Source organism: Leptopilina boulardi, unplaced genomic scaffold (genome assembly GCF_019393585.1).
Source record: "Leptopilina boulardi isolate dan_hultmark-lab unplaced genomic scaffold, ZJU_Lbou_2.1 LbouV2_244, whole genome shotgun sequence".
NCBI classification, from domain to species: Eukaryota; Metazoa; Arthropoda; class Insecta; order Hymenoptera; family Figitidae; genus Leptopilina; species Leptopilina boulardi.
Genome location: NW_026137801.1, coordinates 1,080,837 through 1,108,824, shown reverse-complemented (window position 1 = coordinate 1,108,824; position 27,988 = coordinate 1,080,837). Strand labels below are relative to the sequence as shown.

The window sequence follows — 27,988 nt, the reverse complement described above, 5'->3', positions numbered from 1 at the left end:
TTGATTATCGAGGACTATTGAATTAAATATTATGGATTTGATTTTGGTGAGTTTTAATACATTATATTTACACCACGCACACATTCACACTATCAAACACATCGTTTCGATACATGCAATAAAATCATTTTTATTCTATTTTATAAAATACACGTTTTTCTTTGAGGTTTAAATTGTTATTTCTTATTCAAACCATTCTCATATTTCCTTTTTTCTGATTGATCAAATTAAGAGTACAATAAGAATACGAATCTCAACGACGTTCTGAATAATAGAATGGTAGTAGGAGGAATCCACTACCTTTATAATTAAATTTGTCCGAAGGGCATGTTGTTAGCCTACCGGAATTTGTAATAAGAAAAATCATTTTTTTGTTTTATGATTAATTTCCAATGAAAATCTAAAACCTTTTCCCATCAAATTCTAACCCTAACAGAAATTGTAAATTTCAATTGCTGAAAATTATTGATAAAATTTTAAACAGTAATTGAATTTTAAAGAATTTTTAATAGAAAAATTTGAATGGTTACATGGGGCACACGGAAAAACTTTGTTCAAGAATTATTCTCAAATTTTTTCAAGAACGGAGGATATGGGAAAAATTTACTAGTTTTTATAGAAAATTCTATAATCATTGAAGAATAAGTTTTCTTGACGCCGCGACTATAATATCTCAGTCACTGTGCGGTGAAAAAGTCTCGAACTATTTAAGAAAGAAGCAGCGTGAGCTATAGATACAACGCCTGCTTTCGTTAAACATTATTCCCACCTATAATGACGCAACACGTTTCTGTAGCCGAGCGGCATAAGGCAGATATCTTGATTCTTGGTAGTTCTAATTGTCAAGTTCGAGTACTCACGCAGGCAAATTTTTTTTCTCGCAGTTCATACTTTTCGATTCTTAAACGAGTTCGTGAATTTTTGGTTGAAAATTCAATAAGTTGTCCAGAAATTCACTACAGTTTTTCCCCAAAAACTATAAATAATATTTCAACTTACGGTTCTGCAGCAATTCAAGTATTTTTCCCATATCCTCCGTTCTTGAATAAATTCGAGAATAATTCTTGAAAAAGTTTTTCCGTGCAAAAAGGCCAAAAAATGTAAGTCTCTTTATAATTCTTTTCATATAAAAAAAATTATTTTATTTGAGCACTTAGTTACCTTAAAGTACACTATAAAATAAGTAAGTTAGGTATAAAATTTTTGTTAATAAATATTAGAAATTAAGCTAATAGCAACAGACTCTTTGAGACCCCTTCCAAAAAAATAGTCACATTCATTGAAAAAAGTCGATAAAAGTCGTGCAATCCGAGTCATGTAATTTTTTGGTTAAAATTTGGATTTTTATGAAATATACCATTATTCGAGTTTCAACATAAAATAGGGAAAATGAATGAAAAAAAGGAGAAATATTCATAAAAAAAGAGAAAAAAGTAAATTTTTTAAAATGATGGAAAAATAGGGGAAACACTGTGAAGCCTGTAAACATAATTAATGATGATGTAATTGAGTCTATAAACATAGTTTAACGTCATTGCATGGGGGTCGTTCACAAACTACGTCACGCTATTTTATTCAATTTTTGTATCCCCCTCCCCCACGTCACACACTGTTATATACTTTAGGGCCATTTTTTCTACGGGTCGTCACAAATTGCCCCCCTCCCCCCTTGAAGTGTGACGTAGTTTGTGAACGATCCCATGTACAATTCAAAAAATTATGTTAATTTTTATGTTTTAATCATCAATAAAAAAGGCTATAGAGAAACTGTCATGGAATCATTTATTAAAATTGTCATTTTTAATCAAGCGCAATATAGCTGGCTCATACGTAGAAGCACATCTGGGGTAAAAAACCACCCCAAAATTCTTTTGTTGTTAGAATGTTCATATTTAACGCAAAATAACTTTATTATGAATAATTATTTTCCTTTTTTATTATGAAGAAGATAGCGTTTTTTGTTTTTTGATAGAATCAAAATTATTGCCAAAAAATTACAAAAACCACATAAACAAAAAAAATCTGCAAATAATACCGAATTTTGAATTTTTTTAGTGTAGTTTACTACCCCAGATGTGCTTTCTAGGCTTAAATTTGACAAATTACTTACAAAGCTATATTGAAAAATGTACGAACAATTCATTATGAAATTTTTTTATTTAGATTAATACCAATATATATATTTCTTTTCATATACTTTTCTAAATGAAATTTAGATGTTTCTTTTGATTTATATTCATAATTATATTTAACCACATGAGTGAATAAGAAAACATTATACTGAAACTTTATATGATAATTTATAATCATCATATAAGGACATCAATAAAATACAAATATATTATAATAAAATCTGTTGAAAAAATTGCGTAATAACAAAAAAAAATTTAGTCAAAAATGTTTGAAACTTAATGGTTGTAATTATCTTAAATTAGTTGCAGTAGCTTTTCAATAGATTCTTTAACTACAGATAATTGACTTTGTATTTCAGGAGAAATATTTGTTTTAATAGATGTGCTTTCTTCACAAGGCACAAACTTTTCAACATGATTTTCATCTTTTGACATGCTTATATCTGTTTTCTTTAATGAAAGCAAGTAGTTTATACGTGGCGATACATAAGTACCTAATTCTGACATAGTTTGGCACTCCGCATTAATTGGAATACTTTTTCCATTTTTTATTGCATTAATCATTTTTAAAGCCGCATAACGTTTTGCAGTTTTTTTACTAGGTGCATAACCTACCTCCTCATAATGGGATACTGTGCACTGTGTGGTGAAGTTGGGAGTATGTGATGGTCCCATAATCGACGTTACGAAATTTGGTGCTGGAAGTAAATTGTCGACACATAATTTCTGTAAATAAAAATGTTTTACGATTAATTTAAAAAAAAGATCCTCATATTAGATTACAAATTTTTAATTCTTTCATATTTCATATGAATTTATTATTATTTATTATTATCAAATTTACATTTAGTAGAATTTTAAAAAAGAGATTTTATAATGAGTCCAATTTTAATACCGAAAAATTACTATTTAACAAAATTCTTATTTTATACAATTTCTATTTAACTGGACTGTAATAATGCTGATTTTCTAATATATCAAATTTTCAAATAATACAATTTCCATTTAACAAAATTTCTAGAAAAATTTTCATAAAAAAGAATTTTTATTTATCAGAATTGTTCTTTTGTCGAATTTCTGTTTATCCGAATATTCACTTAAAATTATTTTAATTAACAAAATTTCCAAACAAAATAAGTTCTATATACCTAACAAAATTATCATTTAATAAAAGTTTTATTCAAAAAATTTCTATACAATCTAATTTTTATTTAATAGAATTGTCATTTAACAAAAATTCTTCTTAGTTAAATTTTTAAGACAGACAATTTCTTTTTTACCGATATTTTATTTGACAGAAGTTTCACTTATCCGAATTTTCATTAGATAGAAATGTTAAAATGTCGAATTTCCATTTGATTGAACTTTCATATATCAGATTATCCACTTGGTACAAACATTTCAGCGGGAGTTTTAAAATCAACTAATCACAATTTTCTTAATCATTTTTGATTGGTTGATTTTAAAACTCCCGCTGAAATGTTTGTACCAAGTGGATAATCTGATATATGAAAGTTCAATCAAATGGAAATTCGACATTTTAACATTTCTATCTAATGAAAATTCGGATAAATGAAACTTCTGTCAAATAAAATATCGGTAAAATAGAAATTGTCTGTCTTAAAAAGGAACTCGTAACTCGGGGGGTTTTTGGGGTCGCTGATTACGAAGCCGGTGTCAATTTTCAAAAATTCAAAATAGCAGATCCAATATGTCGGACGAATTTTTTTAAAAATCATTTAATTAGACTGAAACCTGTTATACGGGGGTTTTTGGGGTCACTGATTACGAATCCGATATCAGTTTGCAAAAATTAAAAATGGCGGATCCAATATGACCAAATAATTATTTTAATTTACAGAAAACAAGATTTCTATTCGCAGCATGAGAAATACAAAAAAGAGAAAATATTTAGTTTTAATAAATAACCCAAGCATCATGCTATTTTATCCGAATGTTTATGGAATATTACAAAAAATACTCGTACTATTTCGGTGTAATATTACAGTAATATTACAGTAACATTACCCAGCTGTGAATTAAACCCTAAAAGCAATGCATATGAGTCGAGAGTTCTAACTAATAAGCTGCACAACTTAAAACATATTTATGTTTATAATGCTTTATGAATAACTCAAATCTCCTCCTATTTACAGGAATGAATATTTCTATTAGCGCCATCAAAACTAAAGAATGGAGGAAATATTAAATATTTAAAATAATAATATTTTTATCCATCCCCTAAAGAGGAAATAGAGATTTTAAGCCAATAAAAATTAGATTTTGGCTTCTCCTTTTTACAGATATCAATAGTTCTTGATTAACATTTTACTGTAATGCTGACTTCTTCCTAGTACTTCTCACTTATATGTGACGTGAAACTTATATAAACAAATTAATCTGCACTTGTTTTTCTGATTTCATTATTGACACTTATGAACATTACTTTTATACATGAGACCATCTGTTCGTAATATAACATAGAAATGGATTTTTGAAAAACATTTCAATATATTTAAATTTCAGGTCACAGTATCTTTAATTCATATGTTTACTAAACACTCATAAACAATCAGTGTGTTGATTATCGTTGTTGTGTTGATTGCCGTATCATCGATTCATTTTTACATTGTACTAGATTCTAGAATTTATTAATGTTACTTTTGTGTTTCGATTTTATACATCAGACCATATCTGTCAATAATACTGTGTAGATCGAAGTACAGCATATGTATTTTAATTTTCAAGATCAGACCATTCCTTTAATCAGTTTCTAGCCAGTTAGAAATGCATATCCAACCTTATGTTAGTTATTGTTTAACAGATACTGTTGTACATTTAACAAAATGCTTTGTTACCCCGAGTAACAAGTTTCAAGCGAATTGCGGTCGATTTTCAAAATGTCATCCGCCATTCTGAATTTTGAAAAACTGAAATCGGATTCGTAATCAGCGACCCCAAAAACCCCGAGTGACAAGTTTCAAGTAAATTGTGGTTGATTTTCAAAGTGTCATCCGCCATATTGGATCCGCCATTTTGAATTCTTCGCAGAGTTAAAAATTGATTGAATAAAACTTATGACGGTGTTAAAAACATTCTCCACTCAGGGTGCAGACGGTTATTTTTAAAAAAATTGAATTTATTCAAGTTTGGGTATAGTAGAACTTTGAGCCGTTAGCAACATGTGAAGGTGAGGTGCATGTGATTCAAAAAGAAGGCCAATAGCCCGAAATTTCTACCTTACGGACCTTAAGAGCCCTTAAGAGCCCTAATTCATTTTTAAGGTCCGAATTATTATTTTCGAAATGGCGGTTCTAGCTTCACAGACGTCAAAATTTTTGAATTTTTATCATTCCAGGCCAAAATTTTGTTCTAAGTGAAAAAAAAGAAATACGAATTTTTTTATTTTGATTTTAATAAATATTTAATAGTGTTTCAAAGATCATGAATTTTTACATATGGGGGATTACACGTTAAGTGATCAAGGTTTAAAAAATTTTTTCTCCAAATACGCTTAAACTTGGGGCATTTGTAGTTGTCATAGATGCTAATCTTTGGTAAAAATATTTTTCCATTTAGTACAATATTTTCAAAGCGGGAGGGGGTAAAAGTTTTGGTGTTTTACAGTACACCGCATGTTTTAATAATTTTTTTTTCTTAAATATTAAAATAAATTTGTTTTGTCAGATTTGAAAGCTTTTTAAATGCTCTTTCGATTGGTGATATGTATTTTTGAAAAAAAAATTTTTTTGACCAAAAAAAATGAAACTCAGAAAGGAATTTGACTTTTTCGGGGTCAAAGGTACAATTTTTTTACATTCTCACCATAATCGCCCCATTTGGGCGATTTTGAGCCTTCTCTAATTCCAATGAATCTCCACGTTTTGAGACTTTCTGATGTATTAAAAAAATGTCTGTCTGTATGTATGCCTGTAGAAAAAATTTGGTCCGACGATAACTCGAATAAATTTTAATGAATCGACTTCAAATTTGGTATACACTTTAAGTGTACCGAAATGTCGCCTGAGTTCGTTTATTCGTCTTGGTGCATTTGAGAATAGTAAAACAATAACAATTAGGTATAAATTATTAAAAACATTTTTAAATATGTAAATACAAATAATAATACTTATGTTAGTTAAGAAAAAAAAATTCCAGTAAAGAAATCAAATAAAATTAAAAGTAAGCAATTTTAAAGAAATCTATATTTGAACATTATTAAAGAAAAGTAGATTAGTCAGGTCGAAAAATGTTAATTTTTAATGATTCTACAGTAAATCTACGAAAAAGTGTATTTTTCCCATACAAAATATATGTAAAAATTCATGGGCTTTAAAACACCATGAAATATTTCAATTTTAAAATTCCAATCGGGAAAAAGCCGGGATTGAAATTTTACACTGGGAGATTTTTTAAAATTTTTTTCATCAAGACGTTTACGAGACATGAATTTTTCAAAATTTAAGAATTTTAATAATTTTTTATTTTTGAATTCATCAATTTTAAGTATTTTTTCAAAATGTCTGTTTTTAACTAAACTTTTCAAAAATTTGATGCAAAAATTCATATAATTAAAATTTACTACATTTTTTGTAATTTAAAAATTAAAATCTTGTTTTTATAACTGTTTGTATTCTTCGATTTCTTTTTTGAAAATTTTCAAAAAAAACTACTTCCTTTTACAACAATTGTAAGCCTGGTGTGGTCATAGGAAAATGATTTTTTCAATATTTTCCGAATTTATAAAAATTTTCGAAATTTTGAATTAAAATACATTTTTATATCTTATGCACTTTTCGAAAATTTTGCATATTTTTACCCGATAAACAAAAAAAACAAAAATTTTAAGACGTTTTTATGGTTTGCACCATAAAAATCAAATTTTTGGGTATTGCTATGATTTTCATAATAATCAGCGCATCAAAATACATAAAATTACGTAGTATAAAAAAACCGGATATATTTTTAAAAATGTAAAATTTCGAAAATTTTTAAAAATTCCGAAAATATTGAAAAAATTGTTTGCCCACGACCGGACCAGGCTTAAAATTTTTGTAAAAGGAAGTAGTTTTTTTGAAAATTTTTCAAAAAAGAAATCGAAGAATACAAACAGTTTTAACAATAAAATAAAAAATAATAATTACGAAAAATTTAGTAAATTTTAATTCCATAATATTTTTGACGAAATTTTTGAATAGTTCAGTTAAAAACACACATTTTGAAATGTTCAAATTTAGCTCCTCAATTTTTGGCCGTAGATTGCCCAGGTGCTAGTAATTAACGAAAATCAACAAACCAAAATTATTTATTTTCTTCTCTACTATTAATTATTCTCACAAAAGGTCAAATAATATTTTGCAGATCGGTGTTTGCTCAAAAACATCTTTATAACGTGACCAAAAGTTGACATAAATTTCATATCAATAGATAAAGAAACATGAACAAAATAACAAGTGCTGCACAACCGGGGCTGCTGTTTAACAGCGGACTCTCCCCTGCAGTTTGTTGGATTACTTGAAAATATATACTAACTTCACTTCAAATAAAAATATCTCTGCAAAAACTGCAATTAAAGCTGTAAAATAGAGATCATTTGAAAGTTTATTAAATTTAGCGCCAAATGGACTAAAGTACAACGATTTTAATTATATAAATATAAAATTATAGTTATTTAAAGTCAGTTGATTTTTTAAAAAATGTGCAATACCGAAATTTTCAGTTTAACCCTAAACTGGCACAATTCCGCGTTCGAACGTAAATGGCACAACGGGTCTGCTGGACCCAACGTATTCAAACGTGTATTGTACAGCAGGTACTGAATATTTTTGCGCAAAAATTTAATCTGAGATAGCTTATGATGTGTTTTTAAAATGTAATTAGTTTTATGAAATTAATTTATTTTAAGTTAATTTAAAAAATTTGTGAAAAATAAAAACAAAAAATTGCGTGTTTTTAAATGAAAAAAAAGCATGAGTTATTGGCGATTCAAACAGCTACACTAGCGCCACAGTTGAACTAATTTAGGCGTGACTCGCTCTAAAGCAGTCTCTGTTTTGACAGTTTATTTCAAATTATTTAATTATTCTGATATTTTTATTGCGTTTGTAAAATTATTTTTAAGCGTTAAATAAAAAAAAATAATTTAAAACACATGGAGTGCTACAGAGCGAGTCACGCCTAAATTAGTTCAACTGTGGCGCTAGTGTAGCTGTTTGAATCGCCAATTTAAATTTTAATATTATGACTCGTTGTCAGTTTTCATAATATTTTCAAGAAATTAGTGTAAAATGTGTGAAAAAATAATTTATATTTAATAGAAATTGCAAATTTTATTAAATTATTTTATTATTTATCGAGCACAGTTTAAAATAATTGCAATTTAATTTTTAAAAAAAGTTTTCTTAAAAGTGATAAGAACTCTACTATACCGACAGCAAGAGGATATTTTCAGGTAAGTAAAGTTATTGTGGCGTGTAGTTTTGTTGTGACTAAAAGATGTCACTTTAGTTTCTATAGTGTAACAGTGACGGATCATTGACGTTCAGGCCCGAGGTTTTTGACTAAGTCGCCCCGATCACTGTTACTCAGTGCTGTAATAAATAATGAGTTTGCGCTTTAAATAATAAATTTAAATTTGATTTATTGCAAGAAGTTGATAGAGAATTGATCGACTATTTGAATAATGAAAAGAATGGAAGAATAAATGTAAATTGATTAAAAAATAAAATTAGAGAAACAATTATTTAATTGTTTTGATATGAAGATTTTATTTTTGAATCAAAACAAATATACAATTAATTAAAGTTAGTAATTACGTAATATAGAAAAGTACTCCAAAAAGGGTTTTTCTGCAGTTTCCCCTTTTGCTAGAAAATTGTTCTAGGTGAATACGAGTACTAATAATTATTGCTGCAGAGAATTGAGTCTTGATTGAAAGTTAATTAATTAAAAATAAAAGCGGTAAATTTGAACTTAAATTTAAGTTCTTTGAAAATTAAGAAAAATTAATATAAATAATTAAAATATACATAAATATATATATATGTATTCGAATAAACGCAACAATTTTAATTTGTAAACCTGAAAAATTTTGAGAAAATAAAATAAAATACTAAATTAAAGAAATCAATACATAAAAGGGAAAAGAGAGTAAACAAGTTAAAATTGATGCGTAAGTTAAATCGTTAAATGACGGTTATCTAAGTAAAAAATGAAGTAAAACTAATTTTAGATCATAAATTTAGCAAAACACGCAATTTTAAATGCGTATTTTGTGCAGGTGTTCCACATAAAAAATTATGACAGTTACGAACGGTTGCAACGGTCTTAAAAAAAAAGGGACCAATCAATTAGCGAGGGCGGGATTGAACAACTTGAAAATAGGAATATGATTGGGAAAATTTCTTATGGAAAGGGAAAAGGAACTAAAATTAAGAGTGGAAAATTGACTATTGGGATCTGACATGGGGGCGGGGCCTAAAGCAATATGGCGTAAATTGGGTAACACTTTTAGTGAATTTACATGGGAATAACATGGGATGCAGAAAATGTTCATTTCTATGGACAGTATTTGCACATGGGCAGGTACAAATCCTGCTCAACGAAAATTTATTGAAGGTGAACGCGTTTTGCAAGCCGGGCACATTATAAAGTGTGGTGTAAATCGTGTAATTTTGGTTTTGGTTTCGGAAATTTATGGAAAATTACGCTTAAATTTTTCGCTACAGTACTGCCACAGCCTCTCACAGAACACTTAATTCTGCAGGAAGATTCCTCACGCGGTAAAAATGTAACTTCATTCATAATGATAAAATAATTAACAATGACAGCGGAACTACAATTGCAAGTGACACAAACAGTTATCCAAAACTAGTTACATTTTTCAACACCAGATGGCATGTGTACGAATGTCAGATCCCAATAAAAACATAATTTTATAAGGAAGGACCTCAGATTTTGGCGAGCAAATTAACGTGAATTTCGCGAAATAATAAACTCGTAAAGTTCAAATTAAAACTTAATTTATAATTAATATTTGTCAAAAGGGATTATAAATTAAGAATATTTAAGCTAAATTTAAATAAAGCGTATTTAAACAAGACTCAATTCAAATTCAATTGAATAAATGTTTGATTTTCTAATTAAAAACCAGTGTCTTATTTATTTAATAAAATAAACCTACCTAACTCAAGCAAGTGGATCCTTTTAAGGATCTAAATGATGAAAGAAACCTACCGTTGATAATTTGAAAGGAACAAAATTCAAATATTATAAACCTAAAATTTTTGGACAAACATTGTACATTTTGAACTTCGCTTTACTTTCCGTTTGGAAGTTTCGCGGTGTGTTACATAGTGATCAGATATAAGATAGAACAGAGATGAATATTCATGAATATTTGATCATGAGATTCGATGTTCTTGTCTGATCACTATAGAAACTAAAGTGACATCTTTTAGTCACAACAAAACTACACGCTACAATAACTTTACTTACCTGAAAATATCCTCTTGCTGTCGGTATAGTAGAGTTCTTATCACTTTTAAGAAAACTTTTTTTAAAAATTAAATTGCAATTATTTTAAACTGTGCTCGATAAATAATAAAATAATTTAATAAAATTTGCAATTTCTATTAAATATAAATTATTTTTTCACACATTTTACACTAATTTCTTGAAAATATTATGAAAACTGACAACGAGTTAAAATCTACAGTTACCACTTGCACATATCAAGTGATTCTTTATTATTTATCACGTTAATAATTAAAATTCTTACAAAAATTAACTCTATAAATATTCATTTAACCTCACAATACTAATTTTTATAAATTTTCATCAATTTAAAGCTTTTTTTTGATAATTACCTAAATTCGACTTAGATTCGCCCCAGCTGGGTCGAATTTAGGTAAATCAAATCCGCCAGGGATACTCTTGATGTATTATTCTTTAAGGAAAAAATTACCACAACAGCAGGACTTGCAAAAAAGGTTTATATTTTGCAGAATAAAATGTGACTTTTTACACGGAGAGAAAAATCAGCGTTTTATAGTACAGAAAAGTTTACTTTTAACGCGCAAAACTTTTATATGCTACATATGCGTAATATTTAAGTAATTCAGCCGCTGGATTCTAGAAGGGCACGTAAATTTTTTCGGCCGGAAAACGAAGTCCCATGGACACTCAAAATTCATTTTTTGAATTTTAATATTTTTCGAGCATATTCTTATACAGAATTCGATTGCGCATTTTTTTTTCTTAATAAAAAACTTTCCGTCTTTTTCCGGTTTCAAAATATAAGAGAAAAACTGGTTTTTAGGAAACGTAAAATTTAATTGTTTTTTTGCAATACTAATTTCGCTCGCAGTTACATTGAACGGAATGATTTGAACTGTCCTTATATATCAAGTGGCAGAAAAATTCACAACTTGTGAGAAACGCTTGTAAAGTGAATAAATGATTTATTTTACTTTTATAATTATATTATTAACTCTTAATAGAATAAAATATATTGTGGTCAATTAATTATGGTTTAGAAATTAAAAATTCCATTCAAGTTTCTAATTTAAAATAAAAAAAAATATGAAAAAAATATTAATCTATTTAAAAAAACAGAATTAAAATAAAGTTAAAAATTATTTAGCAGAAGAAATAGTAATGAATCTCATGAACTGTCCTTTGTTATTATCGTCGATAAAACTTTGTGCTCCATCACAATATCTAAGAAATTTTTCCACATTTCACGTTGTTTTTCACAGAACGAACTATGGCAAGAATTCTGTTATAAATAGAATATGTAGTGAGGGAAATTTTTATAGTGATGTATTGGACTTTTTTGCAGTTAGCTTAGTTAGGTTTATTACAAAGCTGCGTGAAACCGTTCTTAAAATTTAATAATAATTTATAATAACTCTAGCCATAATATGTTAATCTTTAGTTGTTTTTTTTATATGACAAAATTATTGTCTACAATTTAAACTTTATAATGGGTTTATCACCCGTCTGTAATTCTAAATAAATAAATAAATAATTTATTTCATATTGTAATAAATAACTAAATAGAATAAAAATTATATTGAAATTTATAGAATAACAGATTTTTTCATGTGAATAAGACAAACATAAAAGCCAAGTTTTAAAATAAATTTTTTTCAATTTTCAAATAAACAATAATAAACTAATAATAATAAAATATATAAAATATTTAACATTAAATGAAAAGACTTATTATGAAATCCCATTTTTTAGTGTGATAGGTTCAGGTGCATAATAAAAAAACTTGGCGCCCTGTTAAAATATATATGGTTTTTTATCTATAATTGTTGATAATTATTAACTTTTATCTTTTTGAACTGCTTTATTAAAAGTAAATGCTACTAGTAAACTTATTTACAAATTTTTAAAAAGTTTTATAAATAATTTTTAAGTCAAAAAATTTTACGGGTGCCTAGAGTTTCACATTCAGTCCTGGCAGAAATTGCGTGGTGGGGACAGACGTTTTACTCAATTTTTGATCGAACTGTGACACACGCAGACGAATAAGTACCCAAGTAAAGCATAAAGTACTACCAAAAGTAAATCAGTTTATGATCAAAAGCATTCTACAGTTAAGTCTAACATTTGTTTTAATCTTTACACTACTGTTTGAACACACATCAAGAAATATATTTTAATAAACATACAAGAGAATTTTAAATATTAGAAAAATGACCATGTGTAGCCATTTTTCCCAACTTTTGAATATACTTTAAACATATCGTTTTCTCAGTGTTGGCTCGCACAACTTCAAAGTTCTTTTAACTTTTTTAAATTTCCTTTATTTTATACAAATAAAAAGTATTTGTCACAATAAATTTATGTAATTGATTCAAATAAACTGAATTATTTAATACAAATAATTCGTTATTTAATCCTAAAACACTATTTTATCAAGACAAATAAAAAAATATTTCAATCAATTAAATATTTATTGGAAACGATAATAATGATTTACTTGAAACAATTAATTTATTTAATACACTCAAATATTTCGTTTTATTGAAACAAATAAAAAGTATTTGATACAATAACTTTATTTAACTGATTTAAGTCAACTAAATTATTTAATATAAATAATGCGTTATTTAATGTTAATACACTATTTTATTAAAAGAAAATAAAATATTTTGATCAATTAAATATTTAAGTGTAATGAGAATAATGACTTATTTGATACTATTCATTTTGAAGCGAGTTAGTCATTTGGTCATATAGATATGCATAGAGAGAGAGAGTAGCGATAAATAGAGAGAGATGTAGCAAGACGCTAGATTAAAGTACTGTTGGTGACAATTGCCCGCCAATTCCTCGAATTCGAATTGGAAAATATAATTTAATATCTTAATTTTAACTAAATGATGTTAAGCACTTTTCTGAGTTAGGTATTTTGCAAGTTTAAATGACATCAAGAAGTTAATATTCGTTTTCACGTAGCGTGCGTAGCCTAGTTGGTAAAGCGTTAGAATCATAGTCCGTAGGTCGTAGGTTCGATTCCCCCATGCGTTAGATTTATTTATTTCTCAGGTTTGCGTTTAATAATTAATTCTATGTATGAATTAGTTGAAAAATGAAAATATGCGATCATAGTATGCAGAAATTACATATTTTTTAATTTATTTATTCGAGTAAGAATTTAATTTACAAATGGAAGAATTAGTAAATAAATATGTTATTTATTCAATTCAAATTTTGATTTATTTGAATCAAAAAATTCTTACATTTTATGCAAATAATTTATGTATTTGGATCAAATAAAATAATAATAGCCGCAATTAAAGAGGTTTTAGTTTCAATTAAAACAATTACTTATCACAAATAATTGTTCGATCAAATGAGCGCTGAAAGCGCGAAATTCGATCGAAATTATATAAAGAGCCTCGTTCAAGGAGATTAGATAAATAACCATGTAGTTACCTCTGGTTTTACGCTAGAGTCCACAACTTTAGAGACCCAAAATTCTAATGTTATTATCCTCTCTTTTCCCAAGGACCTTACTAGTCTTACCTGCTTCATATTTTAGAGTAGTAAATGCTAGAAAAGTAAAAATTGTTAAGTTTAACACAAATTTAGGGTGTGGATAATTATTTTGTAATAAAAGAAAATAAAAGGGTTGGGAATGTAATCTTCTTGAACGAGGCTCGAAATATAATTGTTCGATCAAATGAGCGCTGAAAGCGCCAAATTCGATTGAAATTATGTAAAGAGCCTCGTTCAAGGAGATTACATTCCCAACCCTTTTATTTTGTTTTATTACAAAATAAATAACCAATTAGATAAATAACCATGTAGTGGTTTACAGATGTTAACAATTTTTATTTTGTGAATTGATTCATTGTTTTACAATATTTTGATACATAACTTAGGTTAACATTTTTTTTTAAGGTTCCGTACTCGGTTCGGAACCCTATTAATATCGGTTTTTTTGAAATCGTGTACCCCCTCCCTAGCGGCCACACAAATTTATCTGGAGGGCTGAAAATTAGTACACATATGTATTTTCGCGTGTAGATTACAGGAAAAATATAGCGAACTTGATTGGAATTGATTAACATAGCGTTGTCAAGGAAAAACCATGAATTTTTACGAAAAATGCCTAAAAATGACTATGTACCCCCCCCCCCCCTAGCAGCCACATCTTTTGACATAAAGAGCTCAATTTTGGTACACTTACGTATTTTTACGTGAAAATTACAGGAAAAATATAGCGAACTTGATTCCGATCAATTTACATAGCGTTGTCAAGGAAACATCAAAAATTTCGAAAAAAATGATTTATTCTCCCTAGCGCACAGAATATTCAACCCAAATTGTTCACATTTGCTGTAAAACTGTATTTTTGCGTGAAAAATACAGGGAAAAAATGTAAGCGCGATTGGAGTTGATGATCAATTTTTATCAAATTTTTGAAGAAAAATGATAAATTTAATAAAAAAATGTATTTTTCCGCAAAAAACGAAAAAAATCGGACAAGTGCGAGTTACACTCGCACTGAAATCGACGGTTCCGTACTCGAAGCGAACTTATTTGGTATAAAAACAAATGTTTAAAAAATATGTGTTGTGTATTAAATAATACATGTGATACAAAAATGAACAATTTTTAAAAAAAAATTTAAGAAAATTGTTCCTCCTTTGGTATAAAAACAAAAAAAAATTTTTAAATTTGTTTTGTATTTCAAATAATATAAGTGATACGAAGAGGAACAATTTTCTTAAATTTTACAAAATTGTTCCTTTTTGTATCACTTATATTATTTGAAATACAAAACAAATTTAAAATTTTTTTTGTTTTTATACCAAAAGAGGAACAATTTTCTTAAATTTTTTTTTAAAAATTGTTCATTTTTGTATCACATATATTATTTAATACACAACACATATTTTTTAAACATTTGTTTTTATACCAAATAAGTTCGCTTCGAGTACGGAACCCTCGATTTCAGTGCGAGTGTAACTCGCACTTGTCCGATTTTTTTTTTTAATCGATGAACGCATTATAACTAAATTTATAAGCCAATTTAATCGGAAGTAATATTTAATACCAACTTTGCAAAAGATTGGTCTTGGATTTGTATAGGTCTATTATAAACTTCATTAAATACTTTTGATTTAGAAGACCAACCGGTAGTTTTCCTAATTAAGTCTAAACTAATACCTTTCGAAAAGGCAGTCGAAGTACTTGTGTGCCTTGTCGAATGGCTTTTAAATACATTAGTGTCTATGCCACTGTCAGTTAGTCTTTTTTATCCACCTACTAAGTGTTTGGCTGGTGATTGCCTTGTACGGTTTTTTTCAACAAAAAAAATAAATTTTCAGTGGATCCTCTATGTTTTTCGGTTAGTTCAATGTATTTTATTAATGTAGATGCTACACACAACTCAGGTTTTTGTCTCAAGAAAGGTACTAAAAGTACGGGTTGAGGATTTTTTTATTTCAATGCTAGCTAAGGTTTGCGATCTATGTGCACAACATAATGCTAAAAGTGTGACAGTTTTCAAAGAGATTGCAGTAAGAGATAAATTATCTAACGGATATAATTTTTCTAAATAGTTCAAGACTACTGACGTGTCCCAAGTGGAAGAATATTTCGGAAAAGAAGGTTTTAATCTAAAAATCCCTTTCATGAATCTTACTATAAGCGGATCTTCCCCAATTTTGTTATTCGAAATTAGTGATAACGCTGATCTATAGTTATTTAATGTGTCGTATGATGATCCTTCTTCGAATTTACTAGTTAAAAATTTAAGTACTTTATTACAATCAATATCAAAAAATTCTGAGTTAGAACTAGAACAAAAATTTTTCCATTGGACCAATGCCCTTTGATATTGACTGATTGTATTTTTTGAAAGGGAGGCCATCATTATTTTTACAGATTCTAAGGGCACTCTTTTATCTATGAAAGATTCTTCGATATTTTTCCAACCAGTAGTTCCAGGGTTGCTGAGCTGGGATGCGACTTTGTTCTACACGGGGGGAAAGCAATAAATCAAATCTAGGTTTTAGTATAAAAGGCTCTTGAGACAAAAGTTTAGAGCAGAGTGGAAACCATGGTTGATTAGGCCAGTTTGGTACTACTACTAATCCTGAAGCTTTTTCTAAGACAATTTTATTTAACATTTTTAAAATTATCGCAAATGGGGGGAAAGCATAAAAATTTAAGTCTGACCAATTCAATGTGAAGGCATCGATTTCAAATGCTTCAGAGTCTGAAAATCTTGAACAGAACTTATTACATTTTTTATTTTTATATGTAGCGAATAAATCGATATCTACCCCGCCATAAAATTTAATAATTTTTTGAAAGGCAAAATCAGCCAATTATCACTCTGTGTCGTCGTTTCCTATTCTCGATAAAGCATCCGCTTGAGTATTTTCCTCTGAAGCAATGTAAGAGGCAAACAGGAAATTATGACCTTTTTCTGCCTATTGCCAAATCTTTCTAGCTAAACAATTAAAATGTTCATATTTTGTTCCCCCCATTTTATTAATATATGCGATTGCTGTTTTGTTGTCTATTCTTAAAAGAATCTGACAGTCTTTTAGATGACTCGTAAGTTTTTGTAAAGCAATTTTTACTGCGTATAATTCTTTATAATTAATATGACAAATTCTTTGATAAGGCTTCCAAAAACCAAAGGAATTATTAACCCCATCAATGGCACCCTAACCAGAATCTGAGGCATCAGTAAAAATCGTTTTTGTGTACGTTAATGATCTAATTTTACTGTTTCTAATTTTTAAGGAATTCTGCCACCAAAAGAGGTCAGGTTTCAGTGTTTCAGGTACAAGAAAAAAGGCTTCATAATTATTATTGTTTTCAGTTAAGGCAATAAGTTTTTCGCGTTCAAATAATTTTATATACAACCAGCCATAATCAATGCCAGGACATGCTGCTACTAATTTACCAATGAAATAGGAAAATTCTCTAATCTTGTGTTTTTGATTAAAAATAAAACTGTTAACCAAATTTCCTAAGGCTATTCTTTTCTCTTCTGTAAGTTCAGTTATTTGTGTTTCTGAATCAATTACAAACCCAAGGTACTTACATCTTTTTTTGGGGATCAAAGATCTCTTATTTTGGTTAACTGAAAAATTCTAAAGCTTCTTCACTATTGCTCTTTCGTTTACTCATGTTTATCACAAACAATGTTTACTCTAGCGCACAACGAAGAGATATGAAGCAGGTAAGACTTGTAAGGTCATTGGGAAAAGAGGGGATAATCACATTAAAATTTTGGGTCTCGAAAGTTCTGGACTCTAGCGTAAAACCAGAGGTGGTTATTTATCTAATATCCTTGAACGAGGCTCGAAATATAATCGAATATTTGATTCAAGAAAATTTTTAGTTGTTTCAAGAAAAATATTTTATTAATGCTAATAAATATTTATTTGAATCAAGAAACATGCAGTATTGAATGAAATTATTTTCATAATTGATTCAAATAATTATTTATTAGCTTTGATATTCCATTTATTTCATTTGAATATTTTGTATATGATTCAAATAACTATTTATTTGATACGATAAAATAAAATACTTATGTCTAGTAAATATTTATTTGAATGGAATAATTTTCATAATTGATTCAAATAATTATTTATTAGCTTTGAATATTCCATTTATTTGATTTAAATACTTTGTATTTGATTCAAATAACTATTTATTTGATACGATAAAATAAAATACTTAGGTTTAGTAAATGTGTATTTGGTTCAAATACATATTTATTGGATAATAGACAAGTAAATGATGTATTTGGATCAAATAAAAAGTATTTGATCCAAATAATTTTTTTTTCAGTGTATACCCTGCTAAAAATAAAATCAGAAATCAGTCTCAAAACGTCAGAAATCCTGACGTTTTGAGACTATTTTGATGTTTTGTGATGCTACTGACTAATTCTGACTTAAATGGTTTTTATGGGCCTTATCCCACACAGCACATAAATTTCCTGAATTTGTCCTGAATATTTCATTGAAAGATTCGAATATTCGAAATATTTCAATGAAAGGTCCATGAAATTTTGATGCAACAATGAAATGTCCGCCTATAAGAAATATTGCAGTTCCGATTGTACGAAAAATTTCAGCGAAATGTTGAGGAAATGTGAGGATGAAAAATTACTGACATATTATTTTTTAATATTTGCAAAATAAAAAAATCGGACAAGTGCGAGTTACACTCGCATTAAAACCGAGGGTTCCGTACCCTTAAACCTAAAATTTAAGGGGTTAAAGTGTGAAGGCATGTGGAAAAATTCCAATTTTGGTTAATTTTCCCTGTAATGTGAGCATAAAAACACATAGCTAGACACATAGTCACATATAACGAAAATTATCAGTTTTTCCTTAAAAACGCTATGATTATCAACTCCAATCATGCTCACTATATTTTTTTTGTAATCTATACGTAAAAATTTATAAAAATGTATAAGTTTGAAGCCCATTAGATAATATTTTCTTTGTTTTTTGAAGAAAATTCATGATTTCTATAAAAAATTATCAGTTTTTTCTTAAAAACTCTATGATAATCAACTCTAATCGTTCTCGCTATATTTTTTTTGTAATCTACACGTAAAAATACGTAAAAATGTATAAATTTAAATTCCTTAAGATAAAATTTTCTTCTTTTTTTATTCGAAAAATCCATGATTTTTTCTAAAAATATGAGTTTTCCTTAAAAACAATATGATTATCAACTCCAATCGTGCTCGCTATATTTTTCCTGTAATCTACACGCAAAAATACGTAAGTATACCAAATATGAACTGTCTTGGTCAAATAGTGTGTGCGCTAGGTGGATTAAACGCTTTTTTTCAAAATTTTTGATTTTTCCTTGACAACGCTATGTAAATTAATCCGAATCATGTTCGCTATATTTTTCCTGTAATTTTCACGTAATAATAATTTCTTTATAATAAATAAATTGTCACTATTTCACTAAATACACAAATTTTATCACATATTTTCACAATCACTACCGCAATTTATTTCTGAAATTCATTTTTTTTATTTTCACAAATATATCCGGATGATATTGCCTAAATATGTATTTTTAACAATTTAGAAATATTTCATTTCGATATTTCTAGAATTTTAATGAATAATCTTTTCAAAATATTTCACTTAAAAATTTGTAACATATTTCATTTTTTTATTTTGCAAATATTAAAAAATAATATGTCAGTAATTTTTCATCCTCACATTTCCTCAACATTTCGCTGAAATTTTTCGTACAATCGGAACTGCAATATTTCTTATAGGCGGACATTTCATTGTTGCATCAAAATTTCATGGACCTTTCATTGAAATATTTTGAATCTTTCAATGAAATATTCAGGACAAATTCAGAAAATTTTATGTGCTGTGTGGGATGTTTCTGAAAAGTGACTATTTCTCACTACGTTTTATTTTTTTGTAAAAAGGGTCCTAAGAGAGGTACCAAGGCCACTCAGACCCACCATATAACTCTATTATGTTAAGAAAGCCATTAAATTTGTAAAAAAAGTATTTTCGATATTTTTGGTATTACTCATATGAAAATGAGATATTTGGAAGATTCAATTTTTCAGGATTCTAGACATACAAAAAATTCTAAAAATAGTTAAAAATTAAAAAATTGAATAGTTAATTTCTATGAAAATTTTAAATATGTATTTCAAATCCTCAGGACAATTTTTTTTATTCCTTTCAAACCTCTTATTTACTTTTACCCACTACAATTTACCTTTTGTATATATTCCCTTCTTTCAATAGAAGGGTCCTTTCGAGGGTCCTTCAGGTTTTATGACTTTTTAACGCAAAATAAAAAATTATTTAAATTTAAAAAAATATTTTTTTAAATGTTATATTTGTAATTATTAGATTTTAACGATTCCAATCATATAAAACTTTATGCAAAAACTTTAAAATTTCATAATGATTATACAACAATCTACTCCATTAATTAAAATTAATTTTCAATTATTTAAAAATATTTGCAAAAAATTATATACCGTTGTAATTGTATTAACATGTACATTACAAATATAATATTTAAAAATTATTTCTTTCAAATGCAACAATTTTAAATTTTGCAATGAAAAGCCATAAAACCACAAAAGATACTTCTGGCCTATACTTTTTTTGTCCTTTTCTAACGTACGTATTATATACATGAAACCCCGTTTATAGTCAACTAGTTTCCTTACATTTAGTTATAAGAAAGCAACTTATGTTGAAAACCTATTTTTCCCACTGTGTTGACTGAATATATATATTTGAAAAAATTTAGAAATCGCTTGCTATTTCACATAAAAGTTCATTTTTTTACAACTAGATGAGCAAAAAACTTCTGGTCTCTTGTAAAATAGAATATATGAATTGATCGCTCAATCAATTTGTGAGCGAATTTGATCAAGTTTTCACTCAATATAAATTTGATTTAAACCAAATATTGGATCTAATTATAGTCCAGTATGCTAAAAAGAGAAATTAAAATTAGTAATTATTTAGTTGATTTGTAGAAGAATTATGTTAAATTAAATTTTAATAATATAGTAATTAATATATGCATATTAAATAATTCTCATCATTATAAATAATTATAATAGTAAGGAATGTGCTCAAACTTGAGCGAATAACCTGATAAAATTCGCTCCGCTCAGAGTTTACTTAAGACAATCCGACAGTATCTTATTAATCTAGACTATCTTATTTCTATTACACATATTCTTTTAAATTCGAATTCAAATAATATTTACATACAATTTTTTTGTTTAATTAAATATTTGCTAATGAAAATTTTATTATTTGAATACATTAATATATGATAATTTGACTAAAAATGTTTTTTGATCAATATAACAATATACCTATTATAACTTTACTTGTTAATTTTTAAAAATTATAAAAATTTTTAAAATTATCATAATAATCAACAAAATATGTTGATAAAATTGAAAAAAAGTAATAAGATCTTTTATTTTTATAAAACCGAATTCTGCTTTTACGATCACAGTTAGGTTAGTTAGCTCACGGGTTAGGTATTCGGTTTGCGTTCGTTAGGTTGTGAGTTCGATTCCCTGCATTTGCGAGATTTTCTTCGATAGGGATAAATAAATATAATAAATTGTAAAAATAATAATTGGGTATGTGTAACGTAAAGATAAAAAAATGTTGTACGATAAATGATTTTTATTTATTTTTTTAATTAAAAAATATTGATTTCTTTAAATTTTTAAATATTTGTAGTCAGAATTCATGAGAAGTAAGTCAGGAATCGTTAAAACTATTTTATAGAAAGAAATGTCATTTAACATCACATATAGTCACAGGGTTTAATGATTTATGGTATGGCCAAAAAAGGGTCAGCTCCGACCCTCATAAAAAATCTGACTACTATTGACGATTCTCTGACTAAACCTCACTTATTGTGGTGTTCTGTGACTGCAATCGTAACAAAAACAGTCTCAAAACGTCAGAGATCCTGACTAATTTTTTGACGTTGTGTGATTTAATTTTAGCAGGGTAAACTTATGTCTTTTTACTATGAAACTTGTCTATGCTGATAGTTTGTCATGTAGCCCCTTATAGTATACTTATTACACCGTAAATGCAGCCGCGCATTTTTAAGAAAGTTATGAGAAATCAAAAATAAAAAATCATTAAAATTCTCCAAAAAAACATAAAAAATAATGTTTTGCTCACAGTTAAATTGTAACTAAAAACCGGGAGAAATCGATCATTTTTACCGGGAGAAAACCGGGAGATAAAAAGTCTAAAAATAGTGGCCACCCTGATATATGTAAATATACCCAAAGATTTTATATGCTAATTAATGAAAAGAAAAAATTCAATACTGCAAGGTTTCAGTCGTCACACCCCACCAGCAAACAACTGTGAGTGACACAGAATAGCAAAATAGTACTTGAGTAATACATTGATTCACAATTTTTTTAAAAGAAGGTTTATTTGAAATTTAAGAAAAAAATTAAGTTTTTTCCAATTCTGATCTTTTTGAAATTGGTTTCTTTGGTCACGAAAAGAGCATTTCTTAATTAATTACTCTAAAGTCATATATTAACAGAAATGGGATCAGCACATTATTGAGTCAAATTCTATTTTTTGTATAAAAAAAATAAAAAATTTATTAAATGTGTTAACACGTCAGGGATCACGCCGTAAGAAAAAGTCTCACGCAACACTACTCAACCTATAGGGCGCTGTTGCAGTGCTAGTGAGATAATAATAAATATAAATAATAAATAACTAAACATAATGTAGGTATAATAAATAAGGGGCGGTATAGATTCTACACAAATAAACCCTACACAAGAAAATTGCGCACCGATAATTTTACAAAAAAAAATCCTACACTTGGACAAGCAAAATAAAATTAATTAACAATTTTTTACTTTACACAATTAAATCAAACATAATTTTATTCTACACATTCAATTGCACACAGGAAAACCTTACACCGTTAACTCTGCACAAGAAGATTCTGCACCTTATATACTTACTCATAAGTATGTTTATTTATGAAAAAACAGGGTTGCCATGTCGACTGTGTAGAATATAAAAAATTCTAATTAACCGTGGAGAGTTGTGCATCATGTAGGGTTTTCCTGAGTGCAATTTAATTTGTACGGTTATATTTTGTAGTATTTAATCGTTTAGAATTTTTATTATTTGTTTTTAAATTTTATTCCGCATATTATTGTGTAGAATTTTTTTTTTCAGAGTTAACGGTGTAGGGTTTTCCTGTGTGCAATTGAATGTGTAGAATAAAATTATGTTTGATTTAATTGTGTAAAGTAAAAAATTGTTAATTAATTTTATTTTGCTTATTGTACAAGTGTAGGATTTTTTTTTGTAAAATTATCGGTGCGCAATTTTCTCGTGTAGGGTTTATTTGTGTAGAATCTATACCGCCCCACATATTTTCAAAAAGTGAATTTTTCACTAGAATAATAAAAAGATTTATCAGAGAGGGAAGTTGAACTATATAAGCGAAATAACCCCATATTACAATAAGAATAATTTTATAATAAAAAGACCTTGTTATTATAAAATTATTAAAAAACGATTTTAACAAAAAGAAAATAGTAATAATAATAATAATAATGAATAATATGTTATAATAATCTTACCATTAGAATTTGTACAGCATTTGAATCCTCCGAATGCAAATTTTTCTGATCAGACTCATTATCTAGAAGTGGTTGTAGCAATTCCTCATCAGAGGATTCAGGAATCGTAGAGTGAGAATCTGAAGAAGTTTCGGAAATGCAGTTTACAAGTTTCAGCTTCTTCAACATTTCATTTGCAGCCTCCTGTTTAGCAATTTTTTTACAACGTCCAGATCCAACAACTGATTCTTTATCGCAAGTAAGCTTGTAAGTAAATAATGGATGAGGATTTCCCGTTCCATCAAGAATTAATTCATAAGTAGGTACTAACTTTTTTTTAGTCATTTCTTCGTGAAGAATACTTGCTGGTGTCTTTACTTTCTCTTTAATTAGTTCCTATAATTATAAATCAAATATTTTAACTTTTAAATAAATCCTATTATAAGTAAATTTATTTAAATAAAAATTTGGTACTGAAATGTGTTTTTAATACAATCGTTTACTTTTTTTTTACCTGGTAAGTATGTGGTTAAAGACAAGGTATACTCTGCATAAATTTAATCAAATAAGTATTTTTTAAAGAAATATTTATTCCTGAATACGAATATCATAAAAGATTTTTAATATTCCATCGTAAAATTTTCTACAAGTACATTTTTGAATAAAGTAACTGTGGGGCGTGAACTGTTATTGGTTTTTAAGTTAAAATTGTTCGGAAGTAGATATTAGTTTCAGCTCTCCTAGGGGCGAGTAACAAGAACTCGTTTCGCTTCGCGGTCCGATATTGGTGCACGCTTCACACTCCGTTTACATTTATACTCAAAAAAAGTTAGTAGACTTTACTACTTTTCAACTACTCTGTATAATTCAAAAAGTTCACAACTAAATTTAAAAATTGTATTGATTTTCAGAAAGTAGTTAAAAGAACTGAAAATCCAGTTAAGAGAATGAGATCTTTTAGTTGTTTCAGTTTTTGTAGTTGATTTAACTACATTTTGAAGTAAAATGCAAGGTAGAATGGAAATTATTTTTATTAATGCCATTAAAAATGGTTAAATTAATTACACACACACAGAGTTAAAATAAGTACAAAAGTAGTTATTTTAAGGAAGATTCATGTAAACAACCTGTTTTTCAAGAATTTATTACAAAAAACTGAATGAATTTATTAAAATGAGTTAAAATAAATAAGGTTTAAAGGTATTAAAATTAATTTTTTATTTAGCAAAAAAAAGAAATGGCAGTGCTGCAGCTGTTCAAATTTGGCCGTAAATTGGCCGCAAATCTTGTAATTAACGAAAATCAACAAACCAAAATTATTTATTTTCTATACTCTATTATTAATTATTCTCTACAATCATCGATCATTCTTCAAAAATTAAATTAGCTCAGAAATAAAGATACAGGCAATATGCTATGCGCACGCTTTCGGTACATATTGCGCGCATCACTCTGGTGACTCCTTGAGGGCCTTTAGGTCTTTCCTATTTGGGCTTAGGAGTTTAAGAATACACTCTTCAAGCAGTAAATAAATCACGGCACTCGAGTTTCAAAACGTGGAGATTCACAGGAATTAGAAAAAGTTGAAAATTGCGGAAACCTTCTCATTATGATGAGAATGTGAAAAAGTGTTTGCATTGATAGCGCGTGACGCGATTAAATGGATGTTAAAAACGAATACTTTGAAATATTTATTTTTTACTGTTTTATATATTTTAAAATTTTAAGCATAAATAATATTCTAATCATTTTTTTGTCAACAATAATAATAATAAAAATAAATTTTGGCCATTACGCCAAACAAAAGTATTAACATCATTTACCTATTAAATAATAATAATAATAATAATAGATGGAAAGGGGGTACTGTGCTCTCTAAATTTGAATTAGCTAAAATTTCACTGTTTGAATCAGCGAATAAAGTTTTCACTGCAAATCAGCGGATACAGCTAATAAAATAGCGAAACACGAATCGGCGAACGTCGGTCATTTTCGTCGGAAGATAAATTTATTTTTAAAATGGAGTATTTCGCTGATTGAAATAGTTGTTAGTCGCTGATTCGCAGCTGCATACTTATAGCTTTTTCAATCAGCGACTATTCGCTGCCAATCAGCGGATTTTAGCTGATTCAAATTTAGAGAGTGGGAATATCTGTTTATCGAACTGTGCGATGTCTGACATGAATGAAAACGAGCAGTTCATTGAGAATGTAAAAAAAATGTCAGAAAGTTATTTTATTTGCAAACACTTTGATTAAGATTAAGGAATAACATCACCCGAAGCACTGAAATAATAAATGTCTTTTTTTATTAGTTATTTTTAGAAAATGGTACAGTATAATGCTACTGGGATTTTTTTAACATAAAATACATGCTCCAAGCAAAGCTGAAAACGAAAGAAAAAAATTTTTTTATATAGTTTTTAAGTTAGCTTGAAACGTGGTTTACGTTAAGAGGTTAGGTAGGTTTCGGAGGTCCAAAAAAGCATAATTTTACAAATTTTTTTCTAATAAATGAAATGAAATATTTTATTTAAACAATTTACATATCAAAAGGACAGGACATATTTGAAGAGTAAGTTGTTAAATTTCGGTTAAAAAATATTAAAAATTCAGCCATTGAGACTTCGTCTTCTGTGACCCATCAAAAAAAGTTGTTTTGGCCTTGTCAACATATGTCATGACAGATTCATCAGAAATTTAAAAAACCAAATATTTTCTGTTAGTAGATGCCTACAGCTCGTACTTGAACGAATGAAAAAGAAAAAAATTAAAATTGAATTTTTGGCGGAGTTTTGAAAAAAATGCCATTTTTTGATGAAATTTTCACCACGTTTTGGCTAGTAGAATTAGATGTAGTTAAAAAAAATCCTTCGTTCAAGCACGAGATAATGTTATCTTGAAGAAGTGTGCCAAATATGAACAAGATCGGTTTGTAACTTTTCGAGAAATCGATTTGGAATTTTGGGACAATATTCTGGAAATATTGAACTATTTTTTAAGCAAAAAAATAGTTTTTTTTAAAAGTTGAAGCCCACTTAACCCCTTAAAAAAAGCTCTGCAACATTAAACTGTACCGCTTTCCATACTTTAGCCACACCCTGTATATTACTTTTATTTCATTCTCTTTTTGTCATGAAATTATGACGCATCGAAATTAGAATAATTTTGCAAAATTAAATGTTTTAATCGCATAATTCGGGATAACTGTACATAATTTTAGCGATTGACACAGAATGTATCTCTTTTAATCAAATAATTACTCAGATCAAAATACATAAAAAAAAGTCATGTAGTTGCTTTTCGAGCAACAGTATTTGAAATACTGTAGTGTTTTGGAAAACATTATTTATTATTTCAAGCTGTTTCAAAATATTTGAATATATGCAATCAATGCATTTGATATAATTTTTTATTGCTTATATTTATTTAAACAATGTATTTTTATAGAGTTTTAATTTTTGTTTAAATCTATAAATAAGACAAACGATACTACATATAGTTTATGATACAAAATAAGTTTATTTATCGAATATAAATGACGCATTTTCTATTCAAAATGTGTCTTGACTGAAATCGCGCAGCAATAATTACAATAGTCGTATTTTTTAACATCAAAAAGTTATATACTATACACTGCAAGCTCTGCAAAAAGAACAATTGCCCCTAGTGTTTACAATTTTTTACATATATAAGCTAAACGTTATACTATATATTATTATGAATAAAAAGTATATGAGAATTCAAAAATATTCACTTTATGAAAAGCTACTTCATATTAAAAATATCTGATTTAATTATAAATGTATAGTAAAACTTAAATAATCTGTTAAGGTTTATTTAAAAATATTTCAACCCAATAAAAATGTTTTGAATAGTTTAAACTTGCATGCAGGATATTGCTTGGGTTAACAACAAATAATTTAGAATAAAAGACATAAACTAAGTCATGTTTTTTTCTCTCAGTGTAGATTTCTCAAATTTTTATACAAAAATCAAATATGTCATTTTTTTATTAAACTCCACTTAATTATACTTACCATTATAAATTATATATTATTGAAAGTTATAAAAGTATCTTAAAATAAATTTTACTCCTTTGATATAACAAGTATTGTATATTTATTATGGAGAAAGTACTCTCACTAAACTGAATACTCACAGAACCTTAATTGCTGAACCCGACAGTGACAGCCAGATGGCGT

General features: G+C 27.7%; 1 protein-coding gene across 1 annotated transcript; it reads right to left on the bottom strand.

Annotated features, from left to right (window-relative positions):
- Positions 1-2,138: 2,138 nt before the first annotated feature.
- LOC127280393 (RISC-loading complex subunit TARBP2-like) lies at positions 2,139-27,988 on the bottom strand. The gene is made up of 3 exons (XM_051303351.1): positions 27,824-27,988; positions 23,806-24,180; positions 2,139-2,858 (listed from the first exon to the last, which is right to left on the bottom strand). The coding sequence occupies exons 1-3, from the start codon at positions 27,824-27,826 to the stop codon at positions 2,427-2,429; spliced, it is 810 nt and encodes a 269-aa protein (XP_051159308.1). The 5' UTR covers positions 27,827-27,988; the 3' UTR covers positions 2,139-2,426.

Coding starts and splice junctions, on each gene's coding strand:
- LOC127280393 (XM_051303351.1), bottom strand. Junction 2,859..23,805: donor ATGCTGTACAAATTCTAATG/GTAAGATTATTA, acceptor TTTTATTTACAG/AAATTATGTGTCGACAATTT.